The sequence below is a fragment of the Periplaneta americana genome, chromosome 17, assembly GCF_040183065.1.
Source record: "Periplaneta americana isolate PAMFEO1 chromosome 17, P.americana_PAMFEO1_priV1, whole genome shotgun sequence".
Classification (NCBI taxonomy): domain Eukaryota; kingdom Metazoa; phylum Arthropoda; class Insecta; order Blattodea; family Blattidae; genus Periplaneta; species Periplaneta americana.
The window spans coordinates 117,186,195-117,211,093 of NC_091133.1; the positions used below are offsets into that span (position 1 = coordinate 117,186,195).

The 24,899-nt window shown below is 32.6% G+C and overlaps 1 protein-coding gene across 33 annotated transcripts in view; it reads left to right on the forward strand.

The window, feature by feature from the left end:
• CaMKII (Calcium/calmodulin-dependent protein kinase II) overlaps window positions 1-24,899 on the forward strand; it is a 502,734-nt gene that overhangs the window by 418,612 nt on the left and 59,223 nt on the right. For 11 of the 33 annotated variants that reach the window (XM_069816423.1, XM_069816436.1, XM_069816437.1 and 8 more), the window contains exon 13: window positions 3,176-3,238. The exons of 15 other annotated variants lie outside the window; for them this stretch is intronic. In XM_069816423.1, the coding sequence (XP_069672524.1) occupies window positions 3,176-3,238 (63 nt within the window). The remainder of the gene's footprint in view (window positions 1-3,175; window positions 3,239-24,899) is intronic. 7 more of the 33 variants (XM_069816425.1, XM_069816426.1, XM_069816435.1 and 4 more) reach the window with 1 other exon arrangement.

Sequence of the window (24,899 nt, forward strand, 5' to 3'; positions counted from 1 at the left end):
AAGCTAAATAAAATTAGATCCGATTGATATTAATTAATTACCGTATTAAAACTGATTAGATGTTTATTAACTTCTTATATAATTGATATAATTACCAAACATTTACTTAAGCACAGAGTTCGAATTAAACAGTTAGCTGTGTGTTTTATATAAGATTTATATAATTAATGTAAATTATTCTGATTTGGAATTGTAATAATATTCCAAAAGATAAATATAATATTTCAGGGCAGTGTACTCTAGAAATGGACAAGACGAGTTGCTTTGAAAGATTTACAAAGTTATACAGATACCGGCAACTTAAAAAAAAAAAAGATAAATAAAAAAATAACTTTTATATACCGGTAATTTTAAAATTTGGAGGTACTGGATACAGTTTGTTTTACTCAGTCTTTGGAAGATCTACGTGGAATAGTTAAATTTATTTATATTGACCGAATATAAATTTAAAAAATAATCCAACTGATTAAATTTAATATTTTATGACATTTACACTATGTGGACATTTCGGAACACATTTTACATCATATCTTCACTGATCTATATTCCAGTCTTTATTCAACAAGTTTCTATAATGACTGGCTTCTGTACTTATGGGATACTAATTTTTGGATTAGTTGGAATTTTTAAATATTCTTATTCTGTTTCTTATTTGCACTGCTTGTGTCTATCAGACTTTTATTATTATTATAAATGCCACTATTATATCTGGCCATTGATATCTTATTGCGAACATTGTACATATCTAAACATGTTTTATGTTTCTGCTATATTTATGTTGTTGTTGTTATTATTATTATTATTATTATTATTATTATTATTATTATTATTATTATTATTATTATTATTACTTTTATTACTAACATTTCTGGGTTTGTATAAAGAAAAAAATAAAGCATAATTCTTGGGTTTGAAATACTAACGAAATTATGTTCATGTTTTATAAGTCAACTATCTACGTATATATAATTTAAATTTGAATTTTCGAGAAAATGTCTAAAATATTATTCAATGAGTAATCTTTGTATTTAATAATTTCCTTATTAGCGTTACGTAAGTCTGCTTTATACATTTATTTGATCGAGTTTGACGTAATGTGTGGTAAAAAAAACTGTTAAATGTCTCATAAATACCAATGTATTAGGATTAGATTAATTTCTGGTTGAGGAAATATCCATAGATGTATCATGTAAAAATAATGTTCTTATTCACCAAATCATAAATGTAAAATTCTCCTCTTGTTAAACAGCTGAGTCAAATTCTGACCACAGTATTTCAATACTACTTAATTTCACTATTAAAAAGAATGTATAGTGTTCGAGTTGCATATACTGTATAGCTATGAAATCTTAGACTAGCCCTAATACTGCAAACAACATAAATGTTATATATTATTTTTTATTTATATATTACTCTTTTGCGGAATTTCAAACATGTCTTTCTTCACATTTTGTTCAATTTTCTAGGACAAAGATTTTCATCAGTTACGGTACATATAATAATTCTACTCCATTTTCCAAAATATACATTTTTTCTCACTCAACAGTACTGGTAATTATGTCCTTTCCATTTATTAATACTAACCTCAAATTTTTTTCAAAATCCTACACAAAGGCATCAGTGATTTGTTTAAGATTTTCACAGGCTGTGTAAAGAAATAATTACGCTACTTTTGTTTAAATGTAACTTCCTTGTACCATTTTTATTCAGATTTTCCAAAGAAAGCAAACCTTAAAATGTTTTTCTGCCCATATCAGTGCACCCTTAGTAACTCCTAAATGGATGAATTGATTTTTTACTAATTTTTTTATATACCAGTACTTAATATTCTTCAGTGACACTGAGGATGAAATGAATTTAATTTCTAAAATGTGAAAGCATGGTGTTGAGAAATAGTAATTTTGACAAAAATTTCCATAAAGAAGAAACCTACTATAAAAGCGTAATTTTTCCGCATTCAATTTGCAGAGTTTCGTAAAAGTATTCGTGGAAATTATTCCTTATCAGAGAATAAGATGCACGAAGACAAGTTTTAGTTAATCAATTGACTGCAAAAAACGTTCGTAAACTCTGAAATATAAGGAACTTCAAGATAACAAAGATGTATGTAAGTCGATGTATGTAAAAAAGAATTAAGATAAGTAAAATTACGTTTAATGTGGTAAAGATATTTGGAAAATAATAGTCTTGACATAAAAGGAAAAGTTTTCTGGCTTGTCTTGTAGAGTCTGGTAACGTGAGGGAAGTAACTAGTTTTGATGGTGGAAGTTCATTCCTCCAGAATAATATACGAATAATATTGGTTCAGTGATTTGGAACCGATCCTAAATTGTTGAGAATAATTTGTTTAAATATTTATTGTAATGAATATAAAATCAGTTTCCTCTGGCCCTCTGCTGTAATAATAAGCAACTTTTTTTGCAAACAAAAGCAGTATATCAATGTATATGAAGACGGTGATAAACAATTTGCGACATATTGTTATGCTATATTAAACTTTAAAGTTAACCAACGAGAAGTGTGAATATATTTAATTTTGTGAATTTTTTAATGCTCACTTGGAGAGATAAATCTAAAACACTTGAAATAATATATAAGAAGAGTAGACTTTAAATACAGTACTGCTATTGTCGGTATAATTTTATATAAAAACTGTAGCAAGTTAGTATTTACAATCACACTGTAATGTATAGCTATTTTTGTGTGTTGTCTGGCGCCATGACTATTGTGATTTTATGCAGTCCATGATAAGAAGACATAAAGTAAAGATTTCCATAACTGATAGATGCAAGGCTTAATTAACAAAGTAACCCTTACCACTGCTGTTAATAGAAGGAATGCTTCTCATAATTAAAAAAAGTCTTGATGCTTTCTTGAGCATGTTCCCACTTTGCTTTGCTTCTGTATTCTGTACATACCCCTCTCTTCTTCTCTCTACTCTCTTCTCCACGTAAGCATGATCAGAACTGCTGTAAGTTGTTGATATAAATCGAAGTGTGTAACATATCTTGTTAACAGCGAAACCTCATCACGAAGTAATGCTGATGTTTGGCTGTTCAAAGCCCGTACAATTTAACTGTTCATGTTGTACAAAGGTTTCTCTCCAACTATTTTTTCTCTTTGTTTATTTGTGTGTTTTGTTCTTGGGGCACTCCTCCCTCCAACTCTCCAACAGAAGACAAACTTAACAAGGCAGGGGTAGACAGGAGTTCAACTGTTATTGCTAAAGAGCCAGAAGGTAAACCAGAACTAATATTTCACTTAATTGCTTTCTTTTTTTTTTATGATCCTCAAATAATTTATAATAGCTAACTCTTAATTGTGGTGCAAGGAATGAAATTATCAGGGCATTGATACAAAGAGTCTGTTGTTCAAAAAGTATTGAGACCGATGCAGAAATTTATATTCTAACAACCGCAACATTGCATTAAACAAATACCATTAAAAGTCGGTACGTTTTTCTTATTAAATTCGTACCGTAAAGTGGGGATATTTCGGACGCAGGGGTAACATCAGACGGTAATTCAATTTATCATATTTTATGTTGGTAACACCAGTTCTTAGCATCTTTTCCGCGCTTTTTACTATGTTCATATGTTTCTGCACATTTTTAAAGACCCATTGGTGAACTGGTGTTACCAACATAAAATATGATAAATTGAATTACCGTCTGATGTTACCCCTGCGTCCGAAATATCCCCACTTTACGGTAATTAATAAGTATTGTGTATCGTGAATATTTTAGAGTGATGACATAGCTGTCCATTAATTTTTACCAAACTTCACACCTGAGGAGTGTCACTATCGCACTTCTGATGCGTGCATTATCAAAATTTACTGGTATGCTAAACATGGAAAAAAAAAAAAAAAAAAAATGTAATGTGAAAAATGTTAAAATATTAAAAAATTAATCACAGAATTTCTTCTAATAATAAAAAATGTGAGGTTATTAAAGTATTCATTCCGAATGGAGATTCTGAGACAAGTATATTGTGTAATTAAACATTTTGTTCTAAAATTGCCATCGGTACTTTTTGAACAGACCAAATGAGAGACACATTGGAAGCAAGTTTTTGAACTTGTTTTGACTGTATCTTTGTCCTGTGTTTTTGATAATGTTGATAACTGCACATTGTGCTTTTATTTATTTTTAAAAGCCATCACTTATAATAGAATTTAAAATGGATCACAGTTTTGATGTGCACTCATAAGGTCTTAATGAAATGGAATGCATGACTTGATACAGTGATACTAATAACGTTGTATTGTAGCAGCGAGCATTCGATCTCAGTAAGGATGTCGATCTTGTTGTGCTCTACACAGTCTTGAGTGGAATGCAACAATAACAAAAATAATGAGCAACACTTCATCTCTTGTTAGTTAACTCTTTGTTGCATTTTTTATGTTTGAGTCATTTCTGCAGCAGATTATTTAACTACGAGTGATTTTAGATAATAATAATAAACAACAACTCAATTTAAATACTTCTACGATTTTATATTTCGACAAAAGAAATATGCGTTAAAAGTAATATAAACAAATACTGTAATTTTGAAATGTTACGTAATTGATTAGTGTCATTATATAAAAGGGTCTAAATGAGTTACTTAATTTAGCTGTCTAACTAGGCTCATCAACAAGGTTATCTTATATCCCATATCATTTGAACACCATATAAAGAGAGGTAATGCGAGGAAACAACGAACAGAAATGAAGATATTAAGCAATTATAACATAAATTTCTACAGGCATTTAATTAATGCAAAATTAGGAAGTTCGTTATTGTATGTGTGAATCCTGGTATCCTGCCAACCACAACCCACCTAAAACATGACACAGGTAACATAAAACGATAACTAACATGGAGCACTACTTGTGTCTGAAGTTGGAGAGTTTAGCTGTGTGGGGATTGTGTTACAAGCATGCTGTCTGTCTGTTAAGTTTGTTGCAGCTGCTGCTTGTTTGGGCTGTGCAGGTGTCGCATGGGCTGACAGTCATTACATTCACACACATCTGTTCTACATCTATCTCTGAAGTGAAATTCTCAATAGCACCGTATATCTTGAGAATACTTGTGTTTGTAATATATTTCATTACAGATTTAGTGTGAACATAGTGATTTACATACAAATATTGATTATAACTAAGTCTTTATATACCATAACGCAACTCATTAAAGTGTGGGAGCATTTTATATGAACCGAAATTTTGAATATTTTTTATATTTATAATAAAAATAGTGCTTTGAATATTAATGACGCTATATTTTCGAACTACCTCCCCTTGGGTAACACACATTACTTAATACGCAAAAATTGATTATAAAAATCAAATCTACATCCAGAAACTCTCTTGAATTTTTCACGAAAATTTACTTGTGAGGAAGGTACATCTTTTGCTAGTAGGCTATAAAGTTAAGCGTTCACTACATCGTATCGCACTCATCGGACTAATCGCACGTATCGGAAAAAGACTATCTTCGCTGTAATTGTTATGTCACTGCATTCACTACATCGTATCGCATGCATCGCCTCTCGGCAAATCCGTCCACATTTCTAGGATGAGCAACTTTTCCGATGCGTGCGATCATGGCCTTTAATAAATCAATTTTAATTGGTCAACTGTTACTATTATGTTGTGCCATATTCAGTGTCGCGCCAAAATGGCAGATGGAAAACTTATTTCGCTTGTAGAAAATTGCGAAGAATTATATAATTTGAGGCGTTCCCATTTCAGTAATCAAGTCATTTCTTACATATATATTATGTAACCAATATTTCTTTTGTTTCTTGCTCTTCAATTAAGATGCATGAAGCAATTACAAATTCTTATTCGCTAACAGATGTAATTAATAGACCTAACCTCAACTCCTCTGCTTTCAGCAATGTCAATATCGTACGACGTCATGTTTTAACAGCTGATAGGGGAATCCGATGAGGCGATGAGGTGGAGCCGTTACAGTGAACGCACTGCACTTAAAATATCCGTTGCGTGCGATTCTTACGAGGAGTGCGATATAATGTAGTGAACACTTACCTTAATTTTACTATATTTCAATATTTTTTCCCTCAGAATCTATAAGTCCTTTGGAAATAAAAATTGACATACTTAATATACACTATCTGTGCATCACTAAGCAATTTTATTTTTTTCGGAAACCTAATGGTATTTTTTTAAGTTATGAAAATTAGTTTTTGTTTAATCAACTGTCTGGAGACAGTTTTGAACCTCTTAAGTGACATCAGTTAAGACATCACTTATGAGGCAACTAGGCCAGGAGATCACTTATGAGGCAACTAGGCCAGGAGATAATGGGGTAGGGTGGCCAGTTCCTTTCCCTCTCTATTGCATACATCGCTGACTATAACATATTACACTAATCAGACTTCAGATGTATACAAACATTTGTTCTTCCTCTGACACACATCGTCAAGTGAGATGTACTGCCTAATAATCTAGTATTTTATTCAACCAGGCACCAATTTACATGATAAATTGCTCAAATATGTGAATTTTGATGTAATTCTTGTTTTGAGCTTTTTTAACCCCTCAATTCATTATTTAAAAGTCCTGGTTTTAAGTGCTGAAGCGGTATTTAAATCCCCTAATAAATTTAAATGATCTCACTCCTTTTATTCCTATTTTCGAAATGGTTAAACATAATACAACCTTATGGCAGCAAAAACCAGACTCTCCGCAATACACTCGAAAAAATCGCACAAAAATATCTCCAATAGATTACAAACTGTGGCCGGTTTTGTGCAGTTGTGCATGATGCATACACTTGTGCATAAAACTGCTATAGAACTACCCTAGACAACTGTGTACACGTGTATGGCAAACTGGCCTGAGGGGTTAATAAAATATCTGAAAAAATACAGTAAAATCTCTGATATATCAATGCAATTTTTTCCCCCCCCTTTTTTTTTTTTTATTTCATACTAAATTTTTCATGAAGAATTTGATCAATATTACTTTTTAAAACATAAACTGTATTCTACATTAAATATTTTAGAGTATGTTGTTCAAATGAGAGAACTGCAGAGTTCCCATTTATTTTGACCACCCAAAATAACTTTGTACGCAAGCACCAAATGAAAAATTGTTTCCTGCAAAAGGTGTACAATTGAAAGGGGGAAATAATAGGCTACTAATGGGGAAGCAACTTTGTAGCGTTATTTTTTAATGAGATACGAGTACAAACATTATTTATTTAATAGCCCTATGTGTTTATTAGTCAGTATTTCAATTAAGCTCGTCATGAGCTGTCCAAAAATGTATCACAGTGTGTCATTCTAATAAACAGAACGTTAATAAACGGAACATTACTTGGTGCCTCAACGGCATGGTTCTTGTGCATAATACATACAAAGGCAGTGATTTGACTAAGTTGGTGTAAACAATACGTAATAGGCAGTGACGGCCGGTGAGGCATTCTGGTGGTAGTGCCAAAAATGAAAAAAGATTGTACACAAATTGCCCTAGTGAAACTGATAATCGCAGCTCACGTTTACATTATATTAAATAAAACATTAATTGAACCAGCTATTTTACCAGGTGTACAGTTAATAATGCATCTAGTAACAGTTACAATAACATTTCCGAAACTAATAACGAAATTTACAGATACAGATAATGCAAAACTTTCACAGTATTGTTAGTCAAATACAAATAACTTTTACAACTAGTAAAATTACTGGCAAAAAACACGAGAGAAAAAGTGATATAGATAATAAACGAACGCGTTTGCACTTTATTTAACAGGCTGATGAATCCAAGGCAGCGGCCTGAATAACACATGTTCATGTCCTGCACAGATCTCATGTATCGTTAACAAAAGCATCAATAATATAGCAACAGTGTAGCGATATTTAGTTGCCGCAAAATAAAACAAATATTACACAACATTAACAAACAGTTTTACGTAATATGAAAAAATATTTATCTTTCTAAAAAGAACCATGACTATCTCTGCATTTAATATAGTTAAATGGATAATACTTTACACATTCAAATCCAAGTTATGTGCTTTAGTTTTGAAATGGCAACATTACATTAACATTTGGCGCGGAACTGTAACTTGTGTTTTCATGCAAGTCTGCGGTTGATAGTTCCTGCCTAACATCTCCAACAACCCTGCCATCTAGCGAAAATTCTGCATTACTGTGCTCTAGCGGGTGGAATATTAACTACTGAGTCAAATCGAATTCGGCTCAGTGTCTGCCATAAGAAACGTATATAAACTAGAATCAGTAGCCTTTTGTACAGTGTTATATGGACGTAAGCAGTGCCACACTGAAGTGGCTCCAACGTTCGGAGAAACGCTGTAAGAGTGCGTCCCAATCTGTGTGCGTGCTCGTTCAGATGAAATACGAATAAAATGTGTAGAAATAAATTATTACAACTGCTTTTTACAATATTACTTTTTGTTTCTTTCATTGGCGGTGCCATGGCACACTGGCACTACCCCAAAAGCCGCCCCTGGTAATAGGCCTACATTGTAGATACCCAGGATTGCGTAACCCACTCCACGAAGCTTTGGTTTACAGTAAACACATGAAACCAATGTAGCACAGACCATTCACTCAGTTATCAGTGTTCAGCGGAATAAAGCTAAAGCTACGTTTAATGGGTTACGCGACCCTGAGTATCATCTGCAATGTACTACGTATTGTTTACACCAACTTAAAGTTAAATCACTTCATACCATGCACGGGAACCATGCTGTAAGGCACCAATAACGTTTAGTTTATCAGAATGACCCACTGTAATACATTTTGAAAAGGTCTTGACGAGCTTAATTGAAATATTGAATAATAAAAGCAAATTTTTATTTAAAGGAACAATGTTAATATGCATATCTCATTAATAAATAACGCCACAAAGTTTCCTCTCCATCGGTAGGTACGGTCACACGTCGCTACTTTTGCTGCGCAACTTTTGTACTGCAGCTGCAAAAGTTGCGTGTCGTGTTCACACGTAAGCCAAAAGTAGCGCACTGCACGCTACTTTTCGTGCTGCGCAACCCGAGTGCTGCAAAAGTTGCAACTGGAGGTTGCGAGTCTGTTCACACACAAGGCGCTACTTTTGCAGCCGCAGTCATGCTGCAGGTTTCCATCTCCGTGTTGACTTCTCAATATGCATTTTGTGGTTATGTTCGCATTATTAATAAACTCGTGCGAAAGCTTACTTATCTATTATTTGCTTTTCTGTCCTAACTACTATTCAGAAATTGGCATTATTTTTACTATAAAGCTTTTAAAAACGCCTATATACTTAAATGATAACCAACAGCATATTCACGTAATCAATGTTGGCAACCCTCCTGTTTGAAACTACGCCACAGAAAATTAAAAAAGTTAATTATATCGTCAGCAAATATGCTCAGACTGTGTTGTGCATTTAATAACTGTTACAAATAATTTATTTTCATCACATCTAACATTAAAATACATCCAAACAATAAAAGTATCATTGGTACATATGGGTGGCAACACTGGTCGCAACCGCAGCAAAGTTTCAACAAAACCGATATCAAAAATGGTGCGGCTGCAACCCTGCGAACCGTGTTCACACGTCGCTACTTTTAAGCTGCGCGCAGCATGAAAAAGTAGCGAGCAGCAGGTTCGGCAGCCGCTACTTTTCTGGTTGCACCGTTGTTCACACGTCGCAGTATGAGAGTTGAGCAGTTTTTTGTACTGCATTGCTGCAAAAGTAGCAACGTGTGACTCTACCTTTCTCCCTTTCAGTTGTACACCTTTTGTATGAAACAATTTTTCATTTGGTGCTTACGTACAAAGTTATTTTGGGTGGTCAAGATAAGTGGGACACTGTATACATGCATGCAAAATTTTATTAAAAGGGTGGAATATTACTGACATACACCTAACAAAATGTTTCAAGCTTCAGTAAATTAATCTGCTTTTATGCCTACAGACCACATGGGTAGAGAATCATTATAGGTGTTACAAAAACTCCTTACTTCTGCCGAGATTGAACCTATATTCTTCAGTTAAGACTCTGTCACTCGGCCATCTAATCTAGCTTCCAATACTACAGAAAAGTAATACTTTATGGTATATTGCTGAACTAACGTATAGTTTCTTTCGAATTTCTGTTTATAAAAGTGACACCTGGACAGTATTAGCAAATTTTCTTGTAAGACAAGTAACGTTCATATGTAAGCTATAGAGTCTTATTATTGGCAGTTTTACTTTAAATAGAATGGAAACAATAATTTTTAAAATATAATTTGTGACAGACAGAAATTACATAGGCTCAGTATCATAAATGCAATTACTACGCCATTTGTCACTTTACAATACACAAATGTAAATACGCCTGAAACTATGTACCTCTTATTCTGTTTCTCTTTGCAAAATATAATATCTATGGTGTGTTACTTTCTATGAACCGGATTATCGCGAAAACATACTGTATTTTTGCACAATCATGCTCTTTTTGCATACTTACCATCATTGTTGCATGCCATGTAACTTGATACTACTACAGATGGTTACTACAGAAAGACTGGAAATAATAGTGCAGTAAGTAAATTCTCTACAAACTTGAGATAAAGTCACTTGTAAATTAAAAAAGAACAAGAACTCTGAAAGAACAAGTTGTAACTCTATTAACATTAAAATTGAACGTGAAGTTTGAACAATTAGTAAATGTTATGGGATAAAGACTATAATTCAATTTCGTATATTGCAATAGCTTTTTATTTATTTCAACAATGCATACACATAAAAGACACTCATATCCAACAACATCTATATATATCTAACAATGTCTTATTGAATTTCGTACATAAAAACCGAAATATATTTAATTTATATTCACATAAATACGTGTATAAAACCAAAAGATCAGACAACATATGCTTGACAGATCCTAAATATACCACAACCGTAACATATAATCACAATAGCAACTTCGGTCCAAGGCTTTATAATATGATAATAGATAAATTCCCAAACATACAATTTGCTAATGCTCCTTATTTTAAAAAATCAATTAGAGAGAAAATTTAAAGTTCAATTATTGTGATATCTGTGTTTTTTCTTCTTTTTTTACTTTTTGCTCTGTTATTTAATATAATATCTTGACATTATGTGATTATGTGGAATGCCCCCTGAGCACGAATATGTAACTTACTCTTTCTGGGGTGCTAGAGTGTTTTTATATAAAAAAGCAATATGTATCTTTGTTCTGGCAATAAAGTATTATTATTATTATTATTATTATTATTATTATTATTATTATTATTATTATTATTAATGAAAGTTTATTATTTTCAATATCGCAATGAAAGGGATCACGAATCCATGGAAATTCGTCATATTTACTTGGAAAATAAATTTCAAATTGTGACCTCAGAGTTGTATTATTGGTGTACGACGTACAGTACATGACCATTTCAATATGCAGACTGGGTGTCGGTAAAACTATTAAAAAGTCATAAATACATGAAAAGGTTCGGCACTTTGGTCCTCTGCTATAAATTCGGGTGGTCCCTGGCTGGGTTACAGGCACCAGATGTGCAGGGAAAATATGGCGAGAAACACCATGTTCATAGTGCTTCAAATTCCTCTTTTGTTGTTGAGAATAGAGTGGGAAGTCGGTAGACGGGTAGGGTAATAAATTTCATAAAATGTCAGTACTGGCAGAAAAAGTGAAAGGTGATTGCCATGTGTCATTTCGAAACTCTGAGATTTTCAGCTGTAGTAAGACATGTAATTCGTTTGAATTTAATTTTTTCTTCTGTCTTTTTTGAAGGACCACAAGGGCAGACCTCGAGGACCACAGGTGGTCCGCGGACCATAGTTTGATAAATGCTGACCTAGAAAATTACACATTGCCATTAACAAAATGACAAACATTCAGTTCAAAATTAATACATAGCTAAAATACATAATAAATAAAATGAAGATTTGGTATAATCATGATTGTGCAAAAAATAATATGTAACACACAGGAGGTAAGTGGTCTATAACAGAGTCTCGGCAATTAAAAAAACTCGCCGCAAGTGCTTCGTTTCTTCAGACTTTCCCTTGCCTCTGTTATATAGCACTTACCAACGTAGTATCGCATTATACTATAGGGAGAGGAAGACACAACTTATTCACAATGAAGAATTCTGTTAAGTCACATCTTATTGAAATAGTAATTACGTTTTCAACAAATTTTAAGAAGTAAACTGCTATTGAAGGGTTATTTCCTTTGTGATGATGGGTGATTTGCCCAAAAGCAGATATATCCCATGGACAAGGTTGTGGATATGTAAACTATGACCTGCGACACTGCGATGGTTTGCCTATTGCCTTCCGCAGTATGAGAATTAAGAATGTCACAGAATACCCAGCCCTGTAGACGAAAAATAAATAACATTTCTCTATTGTCCACACTGGAGATCGAACCACACCCTCTCAGCCCTTTGTGAACTGTTATTGCTTATGAAGCTTGTGAATCAAATTTGACTGCTATCTGCTTTGCTTCAAGTTCTTGCAAAACTTCATGATAATACAGTACCATGATACTTTACAGGGAATGTGTTGTCCATCGCATATTTATGTACAACATTGTTTGTAAGAAATCATCATTGCATACATTGTATAAACATCTCGTTATTGGGTATGGGTTGTCGTAATTTATTATGTTGTTTCTTCTTAAATCCTCACTGTTTTATTTTCCATTACAGAAGGAAATAAATCTTTCTATGAACTGTTGTTAAATGGCGTAGAATTTTAGTAAAGTCTAAAATGAATGCTGAAGAATCCAAAATTATTAACTTATAATTAAATTTCTGAGAGTAATTTTGTAATAAAATTCCTCTGCAGTTAACTGAAGTAGTGTCAAGATCAAGTTGAAAATTCTTGGACTTTAAAATAGTAGGTTAAAATGTTATAGTGTAATATACATACCCGTGTGTTTTTCTGGGTGTAGGACATAGGAATTTAGCATTATCATAAGAAACAAATGAATAAAAACAATGAAGAAATAACTTAATCACTGGGCCTCATTTAGAAATAAGCAGGCTATGACAGTTTGTAAAACAAGAGAACTTCAGGCTTTGACTTAACAGCTGTTCTCTTGTTTTACAAATTGTCAAGGCTTGCTAATTTCATATGGCCCACTGATAAGTCATTTCTTCGTTGTTTTTATGCATAGGTTTCTTATGGCAATGTTAATTTCCTATGTCCTAAATGCAGAAAAACACACGGTATATTTCTTAATGATAATCAAAATTGGTCTAAATTCTTATCTTTATTTTCGTGATGTTGATAGCACTCACAGCTTCTTCTCGGTATAATTAGTCTCTTTATTAATATTTCCTCTACACTTCTCCACATGTGTAATATGTTCTCAGAAACAATAACGAAATTAAAAACATAAAATTTACTTTGTCATACGTTAAAAGTGTTAAAATTGTTGAAGAAGGTATATACCTTCAACAGACGGCCCGTTTCGACGCTATGTGTCGTCGTCCTCAGTGTCCCTTGAACCACTGGTGATCTTGACTCTGCGATGTGCAGTTGTCGATGGTAGGGTTAGGGGTGTGTTACTCCTATGGTGGGGGTTGGCTGTTTGTATGTTATGATTTATTATGACGTCAAATAATGTGTGCATATCGAACTGCAGTTGTGTGTTAAGTATATATTGTGGGTATGCTATTGTATTCTTATATATTTCGTACTGTTCTAGGATGTTTAACTGTGAACTTTTTGGTGTGATGTGTAAAATTTCCATATCTGTTTCTGTATTATTGTAGTCATGATTATTGTTGATAATGTGATCTGCATAATTTGATGTGATGTAGGGTTTGGTTATAGCTTTAACATGTTCATTATATCTTGTGTGAAAGGATCTTCCTGTCTGTCCTATGTAAAAATGTGGGCAACTATTGCATTTTAATTTGTAAACTCCACTTGAATTATATTTACATCACATTAAATTATGCAGATCACATTATCAACAATAATCATGACTACAATAATATAGAAACAGATATGGAAATTTTGCACATCACACCAAAAAGTCCACACTTAAACATCCTACAACAGTACGAAATATATAAGAATACAATAGCATACCCACAATATATACTTAACACACAACTGCAGTTTGATACGCACACATTATTTGACGTCATAATAAATCATAACATACAAACAGCCAACCCCCACCATAGGAGCAACACACCCCCACCCCTACCATCGACAACTGCACATCGCAGAGTCAAGATCACCAGTGGTTCAAGAGACACTGAGGACGACGACACATAGCATCGAAACGGGCCGTCTGTCGAAGGTATATACCTTTTTTTAACAACTTTAACACTTTTAATGTATGACAAAGTAAATTTTATGTCTTTAACAAAGTGTTAACGAGAACTTTAATCAATGAACGAATTTAAGTGTATACAGTATATAGACACACACACACACAGACGACACACACACATTATTTTCTTGTGCGTTCTATTTTCATTGCATTATCTGACTTGGTTAGACTTATGTCTATTTCTGCTTCACGTATTATTTTGTCTTTCAGGCTTTGACTTGTATAAATATATCATCTAGCCTAATTAATTTCCTTTATTTCTTGACTTCTTTTTTGTATTTTATACACCAATAGAAGTGACAAATGTGTGCAGTACTGTACTTGCTTCATTGCACTGTATTGTATTTTTTCTTACTGACTGTAATTTATTACACATTATGCAAACGTTTTACTGCCACTCATTATCAACTTACTTTGAACTTGGATCGCATATTAATTTTATGATTTATATGCCAAGGAATAAGCTTATGCAATATAATATTTACTCTGTCTGTCATGTTTTAAACTTTCCATTCTATTTTTGGTGGCGTTTGTAAGTAAGTATTTAGGTTGTTAAATGTAAGCTTGCTTTATCCATGATAAAGCATTTTAATTTGTCAGCGCTTCAGAGGAAATGTTGTATAAAAATGGTTGTCAGCTTTCTTCTTGGTACTCTGTCGCCTATTGCATTGCTGCATGTCCTTTTCAACCTTTCACACATGACGAAGAGGAGCTAATATTCACACATAGAGTGATGAATGCATGTGATGTTGAAATGGACAACGCAATTGTTAGTAGTGAGATACAAGTTGTGTCTTGCTTGTTGTTAACAGAGATAAAAAGAATAGTTGTTTCCTGCAGTTAGAAAATTGGAGATCATCAGATAACAGTGTTATCCTAATAGATCTGTGGTTAAAATTCCAGTTGACAATATATTCTAATTCAATCATTGTACGCATTTTTTTTTCTTATTTATCGATTAAAGAAGACATTTGAAACTGTAAAGCTACCAGATGTTAAATGAGTCTGTAAAGATGATGCCTCGAATGCATTATCTCGTTATCTTTTGTTATTTATTCAACGTAAACTGTTTGCAGCCCAGAGTATTTTTAAAGTGCAACAATCGCGAAACTGAAATCATCCATTTAAGAAATTAATACATGAAAACCCAGCATAACACAATTTACGTCAGAATCATGGCAAGATACTGCTCTTCCTTAAATTTATTGTGTTGGTACCACCAATCACATGATTTTATAAGCGAAAAATGTATTATCATTTGTTATTAGATGCTGTACAGTGATTATACAGTATCACATTTATCTTGTGCACCTCAAATAACTTTTATGTTTCTACTGGAATTAATTTTTTTTTTTTCGAAATTATTTTACAACAAGGGGCTAACATGTATGGAGATTTGGTTCATGTAACTGCATTCTTGTACAAGATACAAGTGACGTCATCACTTTTTCAAATAGCACCACATAATTTAACCATGTCCAATGAATTATGCTCTTTAAGACGAGTTCAAAATGTTTCATACTGCTACCATCCGAAACGATAACAATAACACAATGAAACCGAGGGTGGTGTCCCATTTATCTTGTGCTCCTCAAATAGCTTTTATGTTTGGACTTGTATTGAAAATATTTTTTGGTAGTTATTTTACAACAAGCGGCTAAAGTAAGTATGAAGATTTTTTTATGTAACTGTTTTTTTTGCACAAGATATGAGGGACGTCATTAGTTTTTTTTAAATACCACCACATCATTTTTTTCATGTTTCAAGTCGTATTATGTCCAACTTACAATTTTTTTACACGAATGAAAAACTGAATTACTCGTAAACCGGACAAGTTTTCAAAACACTACACAAAACCATTTTTAAGTACTGGTTTCACAGTTTACAAATATGATGACTTGGAACCATCAGACTTCACAGCATGAAAGATAAATAAATAGAAAGTAACAAATTTAAATTCGTCCACTGTTGGACTTAATACGTTTTGAAACGATGCTTCTTTATTTTATTTCTTTCAAACGAATTAAAAAATGTAGCTTTAGACCTCTCTGTATCAAGAAATAACGTACTTCCAAAATTATAATTTTAAATGAGCAGGAAGTCTTGTATACAGCATACTGTACTGGTACTATAAATTACCAACCATGAATGATATCAAATCAAATGTCTCTTTAAGCAACAAAGAAAAGTACGACACTTACCTTCCTTTCCGTTTAATTGTTCCATGTCATCCAAAGAAGCTGTATCTACAATGTCCATACAAATAAGAGAACTGAAACTTGACAATTTAGTAACACAGTACCTGCTTTAAGAGTCACATTATGATACATTTTTTTAATTCTTCTTAAAGAGCGTAATTCATTGGACATGGTTAAATTATGTGTTGCTATTTGAAAAAATGATGACGTCACTTGTAATTTGTATAAGAATGCAGTTACATGAACCAAATCTTCATACTTCTTTTAGCCTCTTGTAAAATAACTTTTAAAAATATTTTCAATTTCAGTCCAAACATAAAAGTTTTTGAGGTGCACAAAATAAATGGAACACCTTGTATAGTGATAACATTATCGTAAAACATAACATCATCGTAATGTTTTAGCGGGTGTATGTTATTAAATTTTAGAAGAAATGTCAATCGTAGGGCCTATCTCTTTACAGCTATCTTGTCTTAAAATTCATATAGCTCCATTGATGTTGTTATACTTTTCACATTTCCTTTCTATTTTACAAAATTGTATCGTATTTTGATGTCATATTTCCAACGTGTTTTCTCTTTTTTTCTCTCTCTTTCTCTGATTTGCATATGACTACCTCAAATCGTTTACAAAATCTCAATTTGATTGAACATCGAAACTCGTTAACAAAGAACTGATGAGGAAACAAATGATTTATTTTTCATAACATGACAATTCAGCTATGAACTTTTAATATATGAACAGTCCAACACTAATGTAGGTATGCATATATAGATATATTATTTATGTATACATTAATTTGTAGACTATACACAAAGCTATTTTTTTTATAAAAAAATGACAACAGAATCGACAGAAACTACAGATTACGATTTTGTATTAGCAAGACAAAACATTTGCAGATTTTGAGTGCAAATGAACATATCTAAAATATTACTACATTAAAATTAAAGACTGACAGTTCTCTTTCTTTCGGGCCACGGATTTGTTTTGTTTTTTAAGATAATCTTTAAGTTCTGTACATATTATATTTTTCGCTATATAGTTTTTAAAAAGATTCGACTTATAACTTACTCTGTTAGGAGATAACTATACTTTAGTAAATGTAATTATTGGTACCAGCATATCTTCGTGTAACATATAATTTGCCTCTTCATTGTTCTGTATACACTTTTAACACTTATATGATCACTGATTAACTTTACAACTTCTTTGCTGTGTTAACTTTTTTAGGAATTTACCTGGCTGACTAGTTTCGAAATGATATTCTTCATTGTCCAAAGCCTAGTGAAGGTTCCGCGCTGTCTTTTTTTTATTTTCATTTCATTTATTATATTCCATAGATCTTACATGAGCAATGAAGCTTTAAGATGTGGAACAAGTCAAAATTTTACAATATTACAATTACAATTTTTACAAATTTTTAAAAATTTTACAATATTTTACAATTTTTTTAGTTTTACTATTTTGTAATTTTCTACAATTTTTTTTTTTGGTTTGTTATGGTGGAGTGTGTTCATGATTGTATCGAAAAGGGTGTGTGTTTTAAAATTGAGTGTTCAGGATGTGCTGGGGGTGTGTTTTTGTATGTTTGTAAATTTCATATTTTTCTAGATTGTCAAGTTTCTGGTTTTTTGATTGGATGTGTAGTATTTTCATGTTGGTGTGTATGTTGCTGGAAGGTCATTTCAAACACGTTACAAGGAACATTTCACAGCTATAACCAAACTACACAACAATTCAACCTGCACAGAACACATCACAAACTCCAATCGCAACTACAGCAACACAGATAAACATATAAAAGCACACTCCCAGCACATCCTGAATACACAACTCAATTTCAAAACACACACTCTTTTCGACACAATCATGAACACACCCCACCACAACAAGAAACCAGAAGATAGCACGAGACTTTCACTAGGCTTCGGACAAAGAAAAATATCACTTAGAAACTAATCAGCCAGGTAATTTCCTTAAAAAATTAACACAGTAAAGAAGTTGAAAAGTTAATCATTGTATAATTTGACGTGATTTCTGTGGAACACGAAAATTATATATATAAATCTCAGATGTTATGTTCAATACAACTATATTGCGAGGATCGTGATGCAGTGTGTGTGACCTGTGCCTACCATAGAGCATCAGCAGTACAACAGTTCATGCAACAAGGAAATATATATCTAATAATATATATTTCCAGGTTGTATAAACAGCTAATTGTAAAGTATAAGATAAATTACTACAGATGTCATTACTTTTGGCAGGACTCTGTTAAATTGATTCAGGATGTTTACAAATTGATGAGTTGGTACGTTGAGTGAAATATTGCAAATGTCTTTCATAGAGGTTGACTACGGGATCAAGAAATGCATTAATTATGTTAATAATGTGTTACTAACTTTAGTTACTTTCGTGATGAGGCCAGGATATGTGCATATGTATGTTCTATTTCACTGTAATAAAGTTTTAATTGGTCTATCTATATATGGGAAACATGTTTGTTTCATATTCATTATTTTATAATTAGACTTATTACTCTGCTATATTTTATTACAATATGAAGTAAGTAACTGTTATATTTTTTATTTATATGTTATGTGTGGGATATACACAATAGGGCTTGTACATGAAAATAACGCATGGTAGTTTTACCAATTTTTAATGGCTTCCAATATTAATCATCTTAGAATAAAGTTATCCTTTCTTAGTCGTTGCAGCCATAAGGAATCTTCGGCTCACACAGGTAATAAATGTAATGTTTGAATCAAAGTTGTTTCACTGAAACTGTAACCAAGAGTGGGATATTTGTACATGTTTACATTTGAATAATTCATAATGAATATTTCTCTGTTTTGTGCAGTATACTCGTTATATGTGGAACTGTTGCTCTGAACTGCTTTCTTTTAATGCTCCCTTTTCTATTTTATATATGCTCGAACTCTGTCTATGAGTTTTAAAAACCATGGCAAGTAACATCATTTCTCTAATCAGTGGACAGTTTATATTAGTTGGTCTCTAACTTGAATATATTATGAACAAGTGGGAGATAGAATTGATGTGTCAACTGTATTAATCAGTAGTTTTATAATAAAAGATAATTACAATTAAAATATATTTTATGCTCGACCATGCCGAAATGTAGTAATTATATACCTGGTAGCAGCCCTTTAATGGACCTCATTAAAGTACACCTATTCATTAAAGTTCAGATGTTCCACCAATCAGAAAACACCATTGTAGCAATATGAAAGCGCAAGTATCGATTATTCTCGGATATGCAACCAAAAGACAACTAGCGAAACGTCATGGAGGCTGGAAATCCAATACTGTCGCAGAAGGTTATGTTCTGTTACTATAATAATTAGCGTTATTTGTAAATAATATTCAAATAAATTCAATTTGTCATCTCGTTTTTCAATGTCTAAATCAATTTCAAGGTTATATCAAGATTAATATTTATTTTACTCTCTAGATTATATCAAGGTCAATGACATTTGTTTCTCGGAAAAAAACAATACTTCGCGTCTGCGCACATCTCACAATTTACGAGATATTGCACAAGGTCAGTTCCGCTCCCCAGTCAGATAAGAATAACATGAATATTTATGAATAATTTCAAGCTAGAAATATGGTCGAGCATAAAAAGTCGTATGAAACTTGCCTATAATGGTAATTAAGATGCTCATATGAAAATTATGAAACTCGCTTGTGCTCATTTCATAAACATACTCGCGTCTTAATTACTACATTATCGACTCGTTACATAATGTACTATTATATATTGACCTCCATCTACACATTGCTGGAATCTTAGAATTTTCTCACCATTAGTCAGGTTTCTTGGCTAATGAAAATTTTTTTTTCTCTGGGTAACATTCATTTGGTCTTCATGTGAGCGTCTATTAATTTAATTTTTCTTACATTAGAATACAACTTGTTCGTAATTTCCTTGTTTACTAGGTTGTAAACTCCCCAAGTGATGTCAAATTCTGTTATATATTGAGATGGAACATTATAACCAAGAAATTGATTCTGGAATCTTCTGTATACCTCATAAGAGACTTGGAAGTCTTTGGTCAATTCACGAAATTGAGATAGAACTTGAAAATTAGGTACCGGTATCTATATATGTAAAAATGGATGCCACATGAAACATGATAAAAGAGAGCAGTTTATTTTCTTCTTGTTTTGATTTATTTAAAACTAGTAACATGTCATAACTTTTTAAATTTTAAATTGTTTATATGGTTACATTTAGTTTTTATCTCCAATGATGAATAGTGGCTTTAATTATAATATCTCTGCACTTGTGTACTGTGTAAATAAACTCATGAAAGCAAATTTACAAAACTGAAATCATCTAAAACTGTTTGAAAATGTTTCCGTTCTGTTCGTAATCATCACAAATAATAGACCATTTTAACTCCTCTGATTGTAACAAGTTTTGTTAAGATGAACGCTTTCACTTGCATATACATACCAATATAACTGTATGTGCATTTGTATGAGTTTCTTTCCATAATTCGTGAACCAATCTTTATCTATCTTGGTACACATATCTTATTGGCTTAAGTATAGCTTCATAAATCTAAAAACCATACTTAAAAAACACTAAAGGCTCGCTCCCACTTAGCAGAATCGAACCGAATTGAATTGAAACAAAAAATCTGCTGCCACTCACATCTAGTGGAATCGAACCGAACAGTACTTTTGTGTTTTATGTTTTGTCATACAAAACAGGATAATTCTGCAGAAGATTTATTAATTTTTCCTTGTTTATATTAAATTGTGATCTCTGTATACACACTGTTGACCACATCTGTGAAGTAACGGTCAGCACGTCTGGCCGCGAAATCAGGTGGCCCGGGTTCGATTCCCGGTCGGGCAAGTTACCTGGTTAAGGTTTTTTCCGGGGTTTTCCCTCAACCCAATATGAGCAAATGCTGGGTAATTTTCAGTGCTAGACCCCGTACTCATTTCACCGGCATTATCACCTTCATCTCATTCAGATGCTAAATAACCCAAGATGTTGATAAAGCGTCGTAAAATAACCTACTAAAAAATATATACGCACTGTTTCAACAATAACTTTCATTAGTAAACAAATTAAGCCACCAAGAATGGATGTGGTTCATTTGTTTTTCACGAAGGCTTCTCGATAACTTACGATCATACCCGAAACAAGAAATTCTGTTTTGGCTGTGGAATAAAATATTCTAGCTCCTGAATTCTGTTTTGTTCGATTCGTTTTGACACACCATGCCACGCCACGTTGTTTCTGCTATCTTTCATTTAAATGCATTGTGAAGAGAAATTCTGTTCGATTTGATTCTGCTAAGTGGGAGCGGGCCTTAATATTAGTTAAAACTTACCATTAAGTGCAGCTAAACTAATTGAAAAACGCATTTTTTTCTGTTAACTGAAATTTACGTTTAATAAAACTAGTCTGACTCTTTCATTTGTTGCTTATTATTTTAAGCATAAGTAGCCTACTCTTACTTCAGCAAATAATAAAGAAAAGATAATTGCCGATTAAAACTAATTCTGCGTTTGTATTGCTTATATGTAGATTTTGTTCAGCGTTTATTAACCTTCTCATTGCTAATGTTTCTTCTGAGAATAGTTTCTAACATTACATGGCGGATTTACTTGAAATAAAGAAATAACTTGAGCTTAAGAACACAATTTCTTCTGCATTAAAATAAACTGGTGATAATTTTGAACGAAATACCAGATATGAAATAAAATGACTGTAATTGACATATTTAATCAGAAACCAAATTATCACATTGACCATGCTGATCTTTAGATAAGTGAACTCAGCTGACTGGATTGGCATAAATAATAATTCTGATGAATGTTGGGTAATAATTATGCTGTATATCGTATGTCTCGTGTTTATTTATATGGACTCACACTTACGTTTATTAACAAATACAAAACGATTTTTAATATTAATGCATGCTATAGACCTTTGGGGATTCTTTGTTTAACATGGATTGTTATGCTATTGTTGTAGTTTAGACAGGATCTGAAAGTCTATAGGAGTTATGATTGGTTGTGGAATACATTTTTTTTTATTATAGGACTTTCTATTGTGTTCTCAAACAAAGTATAATATATAAAAATTATCATGCTGTTCATTTAATTTTTTTTTCTTCCATTGTTTCCTATCTAATATATCTGGATCTTGTAGGAATACACATAGTTTATAATTGCTTAGATGTCACTTAGGGCGTGAGTATTTGCCCTTTATTAATGTACCTACTGAGTTGAGATCTACCATCGATTTGACCCATGTTACAGAATCCTGTTTTTTAGTATATAAAACTGAAATTTCCCGAAAGTTAATATGTCAAACACTCTCAAAAATGAAAAAACTAAAAGAAAACAGACACTGTGATAGTTAATAAACTGTGAGAGGGTATTAAGGGGAGAGGATGGTTAAATATGGTGAAAAACCATTACCGGTAAATTAAAAAAAAAAATGTTTTCTGATAAAATAATCATTGATATGTGGAAAATACATTACCGGTACATAAAATTTAACGTGTATTTATGGTCGTGTCGGCTGCTGCGATACTATTTTTGAAGTTCTGGTGCACAGAGTTTTTAAATTACACTGAACTTTGACTATAGTTTCCCATAACTTCAATTTTTTCCTGTAGAATACTCTTTGATGTGTGAAAAAATACATTTCATAAAATTTAATGCGCATATGGCCTTGTCAGCTGCTCTGGTGCCTTTTTGAAGCTCTGATGCACATTGCTTTTAAATGCCACTATACTTTTCAATAACTTCAATTGTTTGCTTTATTCCATACAGAAAGTCGTATAACTTCGGAAATATTAACGCTACATGCATGATATTTGGTACACACACTCTTCAGGCTATGAAGAAAATTTTCTCTGTAATAGAAATTTGTTATTTTGGTTCATTTGAAAAATATCTATTCATCTTTCTCTGAAAGTATCTCTAAAATTCATTCTTAAAATGTAATTATTTAGCTTAAAATTTTGAAAGCCAATATCAAAATTGTGCTCCATTTTAAAGAACGTACTTTTAGGAGTGAAATTACATAGAAATTTTGACTTTATCTTCAAAAACGGTTTAGATATATCCATTTTAGTGTATTACTGTATCATGCTTTTTTTTTTTTTTGATTTGGTCCCCAAAAATGTTTTTCTTTTGAAGAATGATCTCGAATTTAAATTATTGCAGCAATGATATTTCAACTTACAAAAAAATAAATAATTAAATAAAAATTGTGGATCAATTAAGAAAATTATTCAAATTTAACTACGGTACAGTATCATTTCCCCTTAAACTGACTCAGAAAGAAAAAAAAAAAAAACTAAACGAGATCTTAGATTGGCATGAATTCAGTGACCTTTCATATCGCAGTCAGTTGTTGAGTTTCCAGCAAATGAAATATAAAATAACTAAGTATTGTGTGCGCACGAAGTCCATATACACATTACATTGCAAAGTCTGTATACACATTTCAAAAGGCGCAACGTACCTCTTAGGAATCCTAAACATCCGTATGTGTTACTCTGTGGTCTCTGCATAGTTGAATGTGCCGTCATTTTTTCTTGTTCATGTTAACCAACATTCTTGGGGTCGCTGTCTGCGTGCACCACATTTTTCAGTTCATCAGCGGGAGCTGCAATAAATTGCGCTTTCATCAGAAAACATTACCTTTGCCTGCTGAATCATTATTGGAAATTGTTGAAACATCCGACCACAAACATCCACACGTCTCTCCAAATCACCATCTGATAATTCATTAACATTCAATGGATGCCAACACTTCGATTTCAAGTTCAATTTCATGTGTTTCCACGTGGTTGATTCTGGTATTCCCAACTCAGCAGCACGTTTCCGTGTGGATTTGACCGGAGATTGTTGGACAGATTTTGCACAACATACAAGCCTTGTGGATTGCCTTCCACTTTTCAGAGCGTCGCGAACACTGCCCGTTGTGAAAGCTTTCTTTTCCCACAGCAACAAAGTACGCCTTATCTGTGCTGCCTTCCCAAATCGCTCAACGAAATCATCCATGTCATTTTTCATTGATTTTCCATTAACTTGACGCCCGTGGACCCACACAGAGGCCACCAAACGTTCCTCAATCGTGTATTCACTTGTGTCAACCATTCCTTCCACTAACTATAGTTCGACAACTTCAAGTGAAACCCCGTAAAACACGCCAACTTCTGGAATCTCTCTCTTTCTTTCTTCTCTCTCCCTCGCTCCTCGTCATTCAGTCACCAATCACCACGTAAATATCTGAGAGGGTGTGTGTGGGCATTGCGACCAATAGAAGAACCACTCTTCAGTATTACC